The sequence below is a fragment of the Bos javanicus genome, chromosome 8 (genome assembly GCF_032452875.1).
Source record: "Bos javanicus breed banteng chromosome 8, ARS-OSU_banteng_1.0, whole genome shotgun sequence".
NCBI lineage: Eukaryota > Metazoa > Chordata > Mammalia > Artiodactyla > Bovidae > Bos > Bos javanicus.
In genome coordinates, this window is record NC_083875.1 from 9,452,086 (window position 1) to 9,467,442 (window position 15,357).

At 42.4% G+C, this 15,357-nt stretch overlaps 1 protein-coding gene across 4 annotated transcripts in view; it reads right to left on the minus strand.

Annotated features, from left to right (window-relative positions):
• The window catches only part of MSRA (methionine sulfoxide reductase A), a 385,719-nt gene that overhangs the window by 95,490 nt on the left and 274,872 nt on the right, over nt 1-15,357 (minus strand). For 3 of the 4 annotated variants that reach the window (XM_061425037.1, XM_061425040.1, XM_061425041.1), the window contains one exon: nt 3,644-3,750. The exons of the other annotated variant lie outside the window; for it this stretch is intronic. In XM_061425037.1, coding sequence (XP_061281021.1) covers nt 3,644-3,750 — 107 coding nt within the window. The remainder of the gene's footprint in view (nt 1-3,643; nt 3,751-15,357) is intronic. 4 annotated transcript variants of the gene reach the window in all.

The window sequence follows — 15,357 nt, forward strand, 5'->3', positions numbered from 1 at the left end:
CCCAGAGTTTACCCAAACTCATGTGCATCAAGTCGGTGATGCCATCCAACCATCTCATCCTCTGTCGTCCCCTTCTCCTCCCGCCTTCAATCTTTCCCAGCATCAGGGTCTTTTCCAATGAGTCAGCTCTTCACATGAGGTGGCCAAAGTACTGGAGTTTCAACTTCAACATCAGTCCTTCCAATGAACACCCAGGACTGATCTCCTTTAGAATGGACTGGCTGGATCTCCTTGCAATCCAAGGGACTCTCAAGAGACTTCTCCAACACCACAGTGCAAAAGCATCAATTCTTCAGCACTCAGCCTTCTTCACAGTCCAACTCTCACATCCATATATGACCATAGGAAAAACCATAGCCTTGACTAGACGGACCTTTGTTGGCAAAGTAATGTCTCTGCTTTTGAATATGCTATCTAGGTTGGTCATAACTTTCCTTCCAAGGAGCAAGCGTCTTTTAATTTCATGGCTGCAATGACCATCTGCAGTGATTGTGGAGCCCTCCAAAATAAAGTCTGACACTGTTTCCACTGTTTCCCCATCTATTTCCCATGAAGTGATGGGACCAGATGCCATGATCTTACTTTTCTGAATGTTGAGCCTTAAGCCAACTTTTTCACTCTCCTCTTTCACTTTCTTCAAGAGGCTTTTTAGTTTCTCTTCATTTTCTGCCATAGGGTGGTGTCATCTGCATATCTGAGGTTAGTGATATTTCTCCTGGCGATCTTGATTCCAGCTTGTGCTTTTTCCAGCCCAGCAATTCTCATGATGTTCTCTGCATATAAGTTAAATAAGCAGGGTTGACTTATATGACTTAAATAAACAGCCTTTGCGAACTCCTTTTCCTATTTGGAACCAGTCTGTTGTTCCATGTCCAGTTCTAACTGTTGCTTTCTGACCTGCATATAGGGTTCTCAAGAGGTCAGGTGGTCTGGTATTCCCTTCTCTTTCAGAATTTTCCACAGTTTATTGTGATCCACACAGTCAAAGGCTTTGGCATAGTCAATAAAGCAGAAATAGATGTTTTTCTGGAACTCTCTTGCTTTTCCCATGATCCAGCGGATGTTGGCCATTTGATCTCTGGTTCCTCTGACTTTTCTAAAACCAGCTTGAACATCTGGAAGTTCACGGTTCACGTATTGCTGAAGCCTGGCTTGGAGAATTTTGAGCATTACTTTACAGGCGTGTGAGATGAGTGCAATTGTGCGGTAGTTTGAGCATTCTTTGGCATTGCCTTTCTTCGGGATTGAAATGAAAACTGACCTTTTCCAGTCCTGTGGCCACTGGTGAGTTGTCCAAATTTGCTGGCATATTGAGTGCAGCACTTTCACAGCATCATCTTTCAGGATCTGAAATAGCTCAACTGAAATTCCATCACCTCCACTAGCTTTGTTTGTAGTGATGCTTCCTAAGGCCCACTTGACTTCACATTCCAGGATGTCTGGCTCTAGGTGAGTGATCACACCATCGTGATTATCTTGGTCATGAAGATCTTTTTTGTACAGTTCTTCTGTGTATTCCTGCCATCTCTTCTTAATATCTTATGCTTCTGGTTATTGATATTTCTCCCGGCAATCTTGATTCCAGCTTGTGCTTCTTCCAGCCCAGCGTTTCTCATGATGTACTCTGCTCTCTATATCTCTGCACATTACATAACTCAACAATGGTACCAGGATGCCTGCTAAAACTAGACTTGTTTGCTCTAACAGAGGAGCCAAAAAGCCACTAAGTCATAGAAAATCATCCTGGAGACTGCAGTCAGCTGCCTGGCGTGGACCAGGCGGGGGCAGGTGAAGGACCCTTTGCATATTGTCACACCAGCCACCTCTCGTGCACCAGCTCAGATGCCCTTGGCCTCACCTCTCTCTTCCCCACAGTATCCGGACACTGCAGGGCAGACCACTGCTGTTGGGCAGAGGGTTGTATGGCGGCACTGGTCTAGAGTCAAGACTCTCTGGAGTTAGTTAGTTTGCCAGGAGAAAAGTACTGGACTTTCTACTCATCTGTCAGTATAATTCAGAGCCAGTTTTTATTTATGTATAAAACTAAAAGAGACATGACATTATTTGTTCTCTGAGTTGGTGATCAAGCAATTCTACGTGGGTACATGAACCACAATGGATATCTGGATGTTGGGGGCACAGAAGAGCCCAATTTTTATTTTTGAAATAGACCTTACTTTTAAAAGCCAAGGCTGTGATCCATGAAGGGGATATATGTATATATAGGAATGTATTTAATTCCCATGTCCCTAGGTACAGAACATTCAAAGAGCACTAGGTTAGAACAACTGTCAAGATTATTCATTGATTAACACTGAACAAGATTGTTCAAGATTAACATTCCCCCAATCTACAAAAGTAACGGAGAAATTATTGAAACAAGTAACACTTAATATCTAAATTTTACTTCATATGTCTATCAGTTATCTAAGGTCAATGTGGGTTCTACTCAAAGCTAAAGATAGAAACTATACTGGGGTAGAAACCAGACTATTAGGTGTAAGTTAGCCTCTTCGTCCTCATGTGGGAGGCACTAACCTTTTGACCTTAACCTCTTCAAGGTGAACACAAGAAGATCAACTCATTTTGAGATGGTCTGGAGGGAAATTAATATTCTTCTGGAGTTTTTAAGAGAGACTGTGAATCATTACATTAGGAAATCAATATATAGCACTAATTATATGTTACTTTTAGTATTAATAACATAACCTTTATAATTAAATATAGTGAGATTAAACCAAACAGAATGAACTGTGAAGTTTTTGCTTGGCGCTGGTCCTCTGTTGAACCTGCCACCGTGTCTTGTCTGCCCTAGGCACTTCTCTAACCCATCTCTCAAGTGCTACTGTTCTTCCAGCCCTAAGCCTCCTCTCTCGTCATGCATTACTTTTCTCAAGTGATGGTATCAGCAACCAAGGCTTCATCTACCAAACTGAAGCTGAAATCCCAACAGTGATATGGGCTACCATCTGTTGAGCACTTTGCTACACTCTATGCTTCACAAACATCAACCCAGTTAACAGTCATAATTATGTGTCCTCCAAAAAGATACGCGGAAATCCCAACTACCAGGACCTCAGCATGTGACCTCCCCTGGAGACATTAACAGAGGTGATGGAGTTAAATATGGTCATTAGCTAAGGCCTTGACCTAACGTGACTGGAGTTGTCATAAATGGTATTAATTTGGACCCAGAAACAGACGCACAAAGAGCCGATGATGAGACGACAGGGAGAAGACAGTCGGCTACAAGCCCAGGAGAGAGTCCCCGAGCAGATTCAGTCCTGCCAACACCATGACTTTAAACACCCTGTGATTCAACAGGGCTGTGAGACCACAGATTTCTGCTGCTTAAGCATCCCATCTGTAGTGCTTTGTCATGGCAGCCCAAGCAGATTAATACAGAAAGAAGAAAAAAAACAGACTCAGAGAGAGAGAGAGAAATTTGATGTTAAGTTGTATGTTCATCTGGATGAGCTGAGTTTAGGAGACATTCTTAAGAGCACGTTCTTCTATGGAGCAAAAGGGCTCTATTCCACGAGGCTGACAGAAATTTCCCAGAACATGCAAACGGAACGCAGGGCCAGGTGCCAAGAACCAGACTCTTCCTCCACAGGTGGCCTGGGAGGGAGATGGGACCTACCTTCTGGTAGTCCTCCTTGGACTTCAGGGCTGCCCCCACGTGCTCCGCAGAGGTCGGGTAGATGGCTGAGCGGTACTGAGAGCCGTGGTCGTTGCCTTGGCGCATGCCTGGGGAAGTGGAAAGCGTAGGGTTACTGGGGTGGCCTGGGCCATGAGGCCAGTGTCACACGTCCTTCAGGACTCACGTCCTGCTAAGTGCTCATTTCAGTTTCATCCTGACACAACTCTCCTTGAACAAGCAGGCAATGTATCTGTTTTGCTTTGCCTGTTTTAATTATAATGTATCTGTGTTTTAGGAAAATTTATCTCAAGTCTCGCATCATAGTAGATGCTCTACAAACATGCATTCTTCCATGCAGATATTGAAGTCATAACCATTTTTTGATTGTGAAGCTCTGTGATAACACACTGTTTCTGTGGATTCTGATGAGAGACTGTGTGGCAGGTGGTACCATCCCTTGCTTGGCAGATAAGGAAATGGAATAATATGCGGAGAAGTGCCTGGCGTGGTGCCCTACACAGAGGAGACGCCTAATAAATGACAAAGTGACTGATGCTCAATGGGTTTAAAGAGTTTGCCTAAGGTCACACACCCAGTCAAAGGAAAACCTGGTATTTTCAAGTCAGCCCAGGGCACTTTCCCAGTCACAGCAGCTCGAGTGTAGAGCTAACAGTAGCTCAAGGTCAACTTCTAACTGAATGGCGGGGTCCCCATCGTACACTGCCACCGGCCTGTCAGAGATCCCCTACAGATCCCCATGCTGCTGAGGAAAGAACTTCACACACATTTACTGCGTCACTAAAGCATCGGTTTCAGTTTAACAAGTACCCGCAAACTCCCCCCATAAAAGATGCAACCTTCCTAAAGCGACAGATCCAAGTTCCCCAGCCTGCAGTGTAGGTGCTGCTGCTGTTGCTGTTGGGTTGCTCGGTCCTGTCCAACTCTGTGACCCCGTGGAGAAAAGCCCCCAGGATCCTCCGTCTCTGCCCATGGGATTCTCCAGGCAAGAACACTGGAACGATTGCCATGCCCTCCTCCAGCCAGCTTAGGTGACTTCCTAGAAATCCCATTCTCTCACCTGTGGAACCCCCTCCTCTCCTCCATATACAAAGGTCAGAAGGGGGATCAGGAACTCATTATTAAAAAGCCAATATCAATAATGACATTGAAATATTAATATTGTATCCTAAAGATTAACCATCCCATACCTCCAATAAGCACTGAGTAATATCAAATTGGGATATCTATTTCATTTCTTTGTAAGTTATATATTCATTTAAGTATTATAGTGGTGGTACTATAGTGTAGATACATATTAGTAGGAGCTTCCAAGGTGGTGTTAATGGTAAAGAATCCACCAGCTAATAGGAGACAGACACTGCTTTGATCCCTGGGTCAGGAAGATCCCTTGGAGGAGGGCATGGCAACCCACTCAAGTATTCTTGCCTGGAGAATCCCACGGACAGAGGAGCCTGGCAGGCTACAGTCCATAGGGTCGCAGAGTCAGACACGACTGAAGCGACTTAGCACACACCAATGCATATATTATATTATTATTTATAGTATATGATATGTATGTATTCTTGTAAATGTTACTTAAGAGACTGTGTAACAGAGTGGATAAATATACATTCCAGACTGTTCTCTGTCTTCTTCAGTTTTCCCTCCTTCTCTTACAAGTAGGGCTCCTCCGGTGTGACTATATCCCACCCTTTTGTCCTAACATCTATTTGCATAATGGCAGGAGGGTAGCATCACAGTTCCTTCTGAAATGTTCCTGTGAAGAAAAAGCACTGCCAGATCAACTGATTTTTACATCAAGTCACATCCCTCTCCATTTGGCACAAGATGCAGAAAACCAGGTTCTCCACGTGGCAGTCAGTCAGTTCAGTCACTCAGTCGTGTCTGACTCTTTGCAACCCATTGACTGCAGCACGCCAGGCCTCTGTCCACCACCAACTCCCAGAGATTGCCCAAACTCATGTCCATCGAGTCGATGATAGCATCCAATCATCTCTTCCTCTGTCGTCCCCTTCTTTTCCCACCTTCAATCTTTCCCAGCATCAGGGTCTTTTTAAATGACTCAGTTCTTTGCATCAGGCGGCCAAAGTGCTGGAGTTTCAGCTTCAGCATCAGTCCTTCCAATGAATATTCAGGACTGATTTTCTTTAGGATTGACTGGTTTGATCTTCTTGCAGTCTAAGGGACTCTCAAGAGTATTCTCTGACATCACAGTTCAAAAGCATCAATTCTTTGGTGCTCAGCTTTCTTTATAGTCCAACTCTCACATCCATACATGACTACTGGAAAAACTATAGCTTTGACTAGACAGACTTTTGTTGGCAAAGTAATGTATCTGCTTTTTAATATGCTGTCTAGGTTGGTCATAGCTTTTCTTCCAAGGAGCAAGCATCTTTTAATTTCATGGCTGCAGTCACCATCTGCAGTGATTTTGGAGCCCCCAAAAGTAAAGTCTGACACTGTTTCCATTGTTTTGATCTTTATTTTTTTTTGAATGTTGAGTTTTAAGCCAGCTTTTTCACTCTCCTCTTTCATTTTTATCAAGAGGCTCTTCAGTTCCTCTTCACTTTCTGCCATAAGGGTGGCAGAGTCATCTGAGGTTATTGTGTATCTGAGGTTATTGATATTCCTCTCAGCAATCTTGATTCCAGCTTGTGCTTCATCCAGCCTGGCATTTCACATGATGTGCTCTGCATAGAAGTTAAATAAGCAAGGTGACAACATGCAGCCTTGACGTATTCCTTCCCCAATTTGGAACCAGTTTGTTGTTCCATGTCCAGTTCTAACTGCTGCTTCTTGACCTGCATAAGATTTCTCAGGAGGCAGGTAAGGTGGTCTGCTATTACCATCTCTTGAAGAATTTTCCACAGTTTGTTGTGACCAACACAGTCAAAAGCTTTCGTGTAATCAATAAAGCAGAAGTAGATGTTTTTCTGGAATCCTCTTGCTTTTTCTATGATCCAACAGATGTTGGCAATTTGATCTCTGGTTCCTCTGCCTTTTCTAAATCCAGCTTGAACATCTGGAAGTTCACCGTTCACATACTGCTGAAACCTCACTTGGAGAATTTTGAGCATTACTTTGCTAGTATATGAGATGAGTCCAATTGTGCAGTAGTTTGAACAGTCTTTGGCATTGCCCTTCTTTGGGATTGGAATGAAAACTGACCTTTTCCAGTCCTGTGGCCACTGCTGAGTTTTCCAAATTTGCTGGCATATTGAGTGCAGCACTTTCACAGCATCACCTATTAGGATTTGAAAGAGCTCAGCTAGAATTCCATCGCCTCTACTAGTTTTGTGCATAGTGATGCTTCCTAAAGCTCACTTGACTTCACATTCCAGGATGTCTGGCTCTAGGTGAGTGACCACACCATTATGTTTATCTGGGTCATGAAGATCTTTTTTGTATAGTTCTTCTCTGTATTCTTGCTACCTCTTCTTAATATCCTCTGCTTCTGTTAGGTCCATACCATTTCTGTTCTTTATTGTGCCCATTTTTGCATGAAATGTTCCCTTGGTATCTCTAATTTTCTTGAAGAGATATCTAATCTTTCCCATTCTATTGTTTTCCTCTATTTCTTTGCATTGATCACTGAGGAAGGCTTTCTTATCTCTCCTTGGTATTCTTTGGAACTCTGCATTCAAATGGGTATATCTTTCCTTTTCTCCTTTGCCTTTTGCTTCTCTTCTTTTCACAGCTATTTTGTAAGGCCTCCCCAGGCAGCCATTTTGCTTTTTTGCATTTCTTTTCCATGGGGATGGTCTTGATCCCTGCCTCCTTACAGTGTCATGAACCTCCATCCATAGTTCGTCAGGCACTGTGTCTAGCAGATCTGATCCCTTGTCGTAAGGGATTTGATTAGGTCATGCCTGAATGGGCTAGTGGTTTTCCCTACTTTCTTCAATATAAGTCTGAATTTGGCAATAAGGAGTTCATGATCTGAGCCACAGTCAACTCCCGGTCTTGTTTTTGCTGACTGTATAGAGCTTCTCCATCTTTGGCTGCAAAGAACATAATCAATCTGATTTCGGTGTTGACCATGTGTACCATTTCTGGTGATGTCCATGTGTAGAGTCTTCTGTTGTGTTGTTGGAAGAGGGTGTTTGCTATGACGAGTGCATTCTCTTGGCAAAACTCTGTTAGCCTTTGCCTTGCTTCATTTTGGCCAAATTTGCCTGTTACTCCAGGTATCCTGACTACTTACTTTTGCAACTCCATGTGCAGTTGTTTAAATCTTTTTTTTTTTTTTTTAAGAGAAATAGCATGTGAGGAAAAGAGAGCCTGCAGATGGTTATATTATTTATATTTTTCAGCAAGTTTGAGTAAGATTACATACATCTTGTACACAGAAGACAATAATTATCTGTGTGTGTATCTGGAGGTCTCTAAATTATCATAAGATTATGGAAAATTGTGGCTTATGGATAAAGACCTGCTTTTGAGAAAACAGAGTGAGAATAATGAAGAATCCCTCCCAGGATATGGTTTACAGTGGGCTCTTGCACTGGTGATATTTTCACAGATTATCTGGCAGAAGGATGACACAGTGAAACCCTTAAGTCTACCTCCATGTCTAGAGCTCCTCTTGTAGTGACATGACAACCTAAGGGGTAGAAACACCTGGGAGATTTCACAACATTGTGTGGCTGGGCGGAAAAGAGGCACACGGCTGTCATCCTGGGCAAGCATGAAAGGTAACTGTTGCTGTCTAGTCACTCAGTTGTGTCCGACTCCTTCTGACCCCGTGGACTGTAGCCCACCAGGTTCCTCTCTCCACGGGATTTCCCAGGTAAGAATACTGGAGTGGGTTGCTATTTCCTCCTCCAGGGGATCTTCCCGACCCAAGGGTCGAACTGGCGGCTCCTACATTGGCAGGTGGATTCTTTACTGCTGATCCACCAGACAAGCCCATGTATGGGGATGGATTTTTATAAAAAATAATTCATGGATTTATTTATACAATGAAGAGTTCATACTACTACTGCACTCTGGGACAGGAATTTCTGGACTCTTCCTTGAATCATGACCCCTTGACTCTACATTCTAACTTGATCATTGTAACATTGATCACTGTAACACTGTCATACTGATATGGCTCCTGCCACTGCTGTCCCTGTCTTCCTGTGCAGATTTGGGCTGTCCCCAACACACTGTGCACAGAGGCGTAACTTTAAAGAGGGGTGACTTGAGGACCTCCCTGGTGGTCCAGTGGGTAAGACTCTGCCTTCCAATGCAGAGGCTGCTGGTTCAATCCCTGGTCAGGGAGCTAAGATCCCACAAGCCTCGTGGCCAAAAAGCAAAACATAAAACAGAAACAATATTGTAACAAATTCAACAAAGACTTTAAAAATGGTCCACATTTTAAAAAAAAATCTTTTTTTTTTTTTTTACAAAGAGAGGAATAATTTTATGGGCATTACCTATAGCTCTACATCAGACTCACTGAACCTGTTACATTTTGTACAAACCCAGACTACACATCAATTGGACAGATGGAAGTTATTCACACAGTTACAGCCACATCTGTGGGCAGAAATCTTTCCAATTTTAATTTACAGCCTGGACCTCCTGATCACGTCCGTTATTGGATGTTCTAATAAAACTAAAAGCTCCTCCTGTCAGAAACAATACACTCTCTTCCTGGTCACTCTGGCTAAACCCCTGACTGACCAGAAAGCATGACAAGAGAGTGTTAAAGAGATGTAGTAGTGGATGGAGAGAAAACATCAAAACCTTTGTTCAGATTTCTGTAAGTCTTGAGTGATACTAGACTAGGAGTTAACTCTCCATTGTACTCAAGGATAAGGTTATTTTGATTATATTTTCCCATCAGAGTTCATCCTCAGGAAGAGGTGTAATATCTTAAACTCAAACCATACATCCATATGCACACACACGTGTGTGTATTTGGTCACCTGCAATCCATGTACTTTCCTTTAACTAATGAAGGCACTTATTAAATGGATGGGTGTGTGTGTGTGTGTGTGTGTGTGTGTGTGTGTTCCGTCATGTCTGATGCTTTGAGACCCCATGGACTGAAGATTGCCAGGCTCCCCTATACATAGAGTTTTCCAGACAAGAATACTGGAGTGGGTTGTCATTTCCTACTCCAGTATTAAATGGGTAGAAGCTTCAAATCTGAAAGCAGATGGTTCACTAGGATATATGATCTGATGCTCAACAGATTGAGAAACATATAGAACTCCGGCTTTTCTGTTCTTATTACTTTTAATACATTGCATTTGTAGATGTTTAGCATCATTAAACTTTCCACCATTTCTTTCAGCCTCCATTGGTTTATATAATGAATGCAAAACAGTAATTCAGATGTGAGGAAAACCTGTTTACTAAATCTCGTGTAAGAAATCTAGGACTTAGAGCTGCAAGAGATTGTTTTCAAGTCTGTCTCTACCACTGACACATTTTACATTTTATGCAAATTTCCTAAACCTCTTCTGTAGAACAAGGATTATAAGGGCCTAACCTATCGATTTGTTTGAGAAGTAAATGAGAGGAAATTTAAAACAGATCGTCAAATACAAAAAAATTATGTTAAATCATTTTATTTTTAAAAATTTTCTTAATCTTAGAAAAGCTCCTAATAACTAGTTTGAAATAAAAATAACAAATGACATCACACAAGATACTCTAGTGCTTAGTCGCTCAGTTGTGTCTGACTCTTTGTGACCCCATGGACTGTAGCCCATCAGGCTCCTCTGTCCATGGGATTTCCCAGGCAAAAATACTGGGGTGGGTACTCAAGGAGTAATCCTTTTTCCCCAGAAAAGCATTATTTAAATTAATACCTCAGATACTCAAACAGCAGGGGTCACACAGGTAAATGATCATGATTCATTTTACATGTGTAGAAATGTATTATTCTGTTTTTTTTTAATTTATTTTTTAACATTTTATTTTATTTTTTACCTTTACAATATTGTATTGGTTTTGCCATATATCGAAATGAATTCGCCACTGGTATACACGTGTTCCCCATCCTGAACCCTCCTCCCTCCTAACTCCCCATACCCTCCCTCTGGGTCATCCCAGTGCACCAGCCCCAAACATCCAGTATCGTGCATCGAACCTGGACTGGCAATTCGTTTCATATATGATATTATACATATTTCAATGCCATTCTCCCAAGTAAGCCAGAAAGAAAAACACCAATACAGTATACTAACACATATATATGGAATTTAGAAAGATGGTAACAAAAACCCTGTATTATTCTGTTTTTAACTAGTTTATTACTTTTTTAAAAACTAGAATTACCTTCCCAGTTATATTTTAACTTTGTTAATCTCCATCCCAGCTCCTCATTTCAACAGATCCAAACCTAAGAAAAGGGAAAAACTCTTTGAGTGAATTCTCCCTCCCCTGCTCCTACCCATGAAGAGCTTTCAAATGCAGTGTCCTCACTCTTGGTCTCTAATTTGAAATTAGGAAAAATCTGGTCTGTTAATATTATCTTGTCTCTCTCAAGCTCACACCCACTGGGTTACCAAAAAGGGAGAAAGAAAGACTTGCAGAGTGGGTGGCAGGAAGAAACAAAACAATTAAAAATTATTTTTAAAAAACACAATTTTGAAAGGCCTTCTTTCTGATTTCCTGGCTTCTTTACTTCCTTCCACTCATTCATCCATTTTCCCCTGAATCAGGCAAGGTACTAGGTCCTGGGATTCAGAAATAAGACAGTCTCATTTTCCAATGAGGTCCCCCTCCTAGTACAGGGAATGCCATCCGAGGATTTAAACCTACATGTCCCTGACGCGCTTTCTCTTTCCAAGACTGATACACAAGAAGTGGGAGCAAACCGACGGAAGACAGCAGGACAAAGTGTGTGTGCATGGTGCAACTGGTGGCGGGCGGAGAATCCCAGCCCGAGACCCAGGAACAAGGACGAGCTTGGTCTACGCTGAGGGCTGTGAGGAGACAAGACTGGGTTCCGCCAAGTGTCCTGCAAGGAAGTGAAGTCGGTCGCTTGTGTGTGAGACCACAGAGGTATTTTGAAAGGACACACAGGAGACCAGAGATGCATGGAAAGATCCATTTCGAGGGAGCCACAGATTCCGGTGGGACCCTGAGTGAGCATAATCATCAAAAATCCATAGCTCTCTTTCACACTGATTCAATGAGTGTTGCAAAGTTCATTGTGCCTTCCACTTGGCTTTGGGAAAACAAAGATAAATTATTGACATTAGCTGGCTGTCTTCACATCCCAGGAAAGTAAACAATGGACTTGCTACAGGGGGTGAGGAGAGAATAACTGGCTCAGAAACAACATTCTGTACTTAAAATTCTTCCAGAACCCTCTCTGCACTGACTAATGGGGACTGGGCTTTGGGGCATTCTTGGAAAGAACTCACCTCTTGGCATCCACAACTGTTTGAGGTTTCGCCATCTACCTTCTCCAAATAAGATCTGAAAGGACAAGCTATCCTGAGACTGCTCTTAGATTTCCCTCTCTCTCAGCAGGGTCAGAGAAAGTGCTGGAAAAAAGAGAAATGCTTAGTCTATAATGAAGCAAAAAGACTGAGCAGATGACTTCTCATCTACCCAGTAGCCCTCTAAACTTTAGCTCCTCATTGGGTGCTAGCCCTTTTTTACATATTCAGACTTGAGAGATGAGAAATGTGTGTGAACGTGGGAATTTTAAAGGGAAGTTCACACTATGAGTTGTTGAGAGGTAATTATTTTAAGAAATTTTAGGAGTCACCAGCTGATAGTGAACAACAGGGCAAGGAAGGACACATTCCTAAGGGTCTGGGGTTACTGACTGTGTTGAGAACTTCAAAGGGGCAACTTCACTAGAGGACTACCCATGTTGGATGCAGAAACAGGGTGACTCCCACCAGGATAAATCTGTATTCTCTTCTACAGACTGTTGCTAGGGAGAAAAACAGATCTCGAGCCACGTCTGCTGAATGAAGCAGAGAAACTGGCATGAGTTTTGTCAAGAGATGGTTCTGTTTCTAATTCCACCTCTGTGCAATTATTAACTGGGCAACCTCAGGCAAGGGACTAGACCCATCTAAGCTTCAGTGACTTTATTTGGTAAGATGGGGATGGTGATGTGTACTTCACAGGGTTGTAAGGTGTCTTACATAGAAGCTCAATAAACACATCTCCCCTGTCCCCTTGTGACTTCTAATGCAGAAATTCAAGGAGGAGAAGTTTTCAACCTAGTACTTAACAAATTTTAAAATTCTGTCAAGAAAAAGAGTCACTGGGCATCTAGCTGAGTCCAGTAAACTTGTAAGAGCTTTAGCTATAACAGACCATTGAGCCTGATCTCAGTTTCCAGAAATGTATGTAATGTATCAACAGAGAACTGTCTACAATGTAACAACAAACAGATACAAATGAAGAGAAGCAAGCTGTGATCACTAGGATGAACATGGATCCACCTAGAATCCACACATTTTAACCTCTCCGGCCTCAATTCATCATTTACAGTAAGGATTTCGGTTCAGTTCAGTTCAGTTCAGTCCCTCAGTTGTGTCCAGCTCTTTGCGACCCCATGAATCACAGCACGCCAGGCCTCCCTGTCCATCACCAACTCCCGGAATTCACTCAAACTCACGTCCATCGAGTCAGTGATGCATTTCAGCCATCTCATCCTCTGTCATCCCCTTCTCCTCCTGCCCCCAATCCCTTCCAGCATCAGAGTCTTTTCCAATGAGTCAACTCTTTACGTGAGGTGGCCAAAGTACTGGAGTTTCCGCTTTAGCATCATTCCTTCCAAAGAACACCCAGGGCTGATCTCCTTCAGAATGGACTGGGTGGATCTCCTTGCAGTCCAAGGGACTCTCAAGAGTCTTCTTCAACACCACAGTGCAAAAGCATCAATTCTTCGGTGCTCAGTCTTCTTCACAGTCCAACTCTCACATGCATACATGACCACTGGAAAAACCAAAGCCTTGACTAGACGGACCTTTGTTGGCAAAGTAATGTCTCTGCTTTTGAATATGCTATCTAGGTTGGTCATAACTTTCCTTCCAAGGAGTAAGCGTCTTTTAATTTCATGGCTGCAGTCACCATCTGCTCTGATTTTGGAGCCCAGAAAAATAAAGTCTGACACTGTTTCCACTGTTTGCCCATCTATTTCCCATGAAGTGATGGGACCAGATGCCATGATCTTAGTTTTCTGAATGTTGAGGGTTAAGCCAACTTTTTCACCGTCCACTTTCACTTTCATCAAGAGGCTCTTTAGTTCCTCTTCACTTTCTGCCATAAGGGGGTGTCATCTGCATACCTAAAGTTATTGATATTTCTCCTGGCAACCTTGATTCCAGCTTGTGCTTCTTCCAGCCCAGCATTTCTCATGATGTACTCTGCATACAAGTTAAATAAGCAGGGTGACAATATACAGCCTTGACATACTCCTTTTCCTATTTGGAACCAGTCTGCTGTTCCATGTGCAGTTCTAACTGTTGCTTCCTGACCTGCATATAGGTTTCTCAAGAGGCAGGTCAGGTGGTCTGGTATTCCTATCTCTTTCAGAATTTTCCAGTTTATTGTGATCCACACAGTCAAAGGCTTTGGCATAGTCAATAAAGCAGAACTAGATGTTTTTCTGTAATCTCTTGCTTTTTCCATGATCCAGCAGATGTTGGCAATTTGATCTCTGGTTCTTCTGCCGTTTCTAAAACCAGCTTGAACATCTCAAAGTTCATGGTTCATGTATTGCTGAAGCCTGGCTTAGAGAATTTTGAGCATTATTTTACTAGTGTGTGAGATGAGTGCAATTGTGTGGTAGTTTGAGCATTCTTTGGCATTGCCTTATCTTGAGATTGAAATGAAAACTGACCTTTTCCAGTCCTGTGGCCACTGCTGAGTTTTCCAAATTTGCTGGCATACTGAGTGCAGCACTTTCACAGCATCATCTTTCAGGATTTGAAATAGCTCAACTGAAATTCCATCACCTCCACTAGCTTTGTTCGTCGTGATGCTTTCTAAGGCCCACTTGACTTCACATTCCAGGATGTCTGGCTCTAGGTGAGTGATCACACCATCGTGATTATCTGGATCATGAAGATCTTTTTTGTACTGTTCTTCTGTGTATTCTTGCCACCTCTTCTTAATATCTTATGCTTCTTTTAGGTCCATACCATATCTGTCCTTTATCGAGCCCATCTTTGCATGAAATGTTCCCTTGGTATCTCTAATTTTCTTGAAGAGATCTCTAGTCTTTCCCATTCTGTTGTTTTCTTTCTTTCTTTTTTTGTTTCTTATATGATATTATACATGTTTTAATGCCATTCTCTCAAGTCGTCCCCCCTCTTCCATCTCCCACAGAGTCCAAAAGACTGTTCTATACATCTGTGTCTCTTTTGCTGTCTCACATACAGGGTTGTCGTTACCATCTTTCTAAATTCCATATATATGCATTAGTATACTGTATTGGTGTTTTTCTTTCTGGCTTACTTCACTCTGTATAATAGGCTCCATTTTCATCCACCTCATTAGAACTGATTCAAATGTATTCTTTTTAATGGCTGAGTAATACTCCATTGTGTATATGTACCACAGCTGTCTTATCCATTCATCTGCTGATGGACATCTAGGTTGCTTCCATGTCCTGGCTATTATAAACAGTGCTGCGATGAACATTGGGGTACACGTGCCTCTTTCAATTCTGGTTTCCTTGGTGTGTATGCCCAGCAGTGGGATTGCTGGGTTGTATGGGC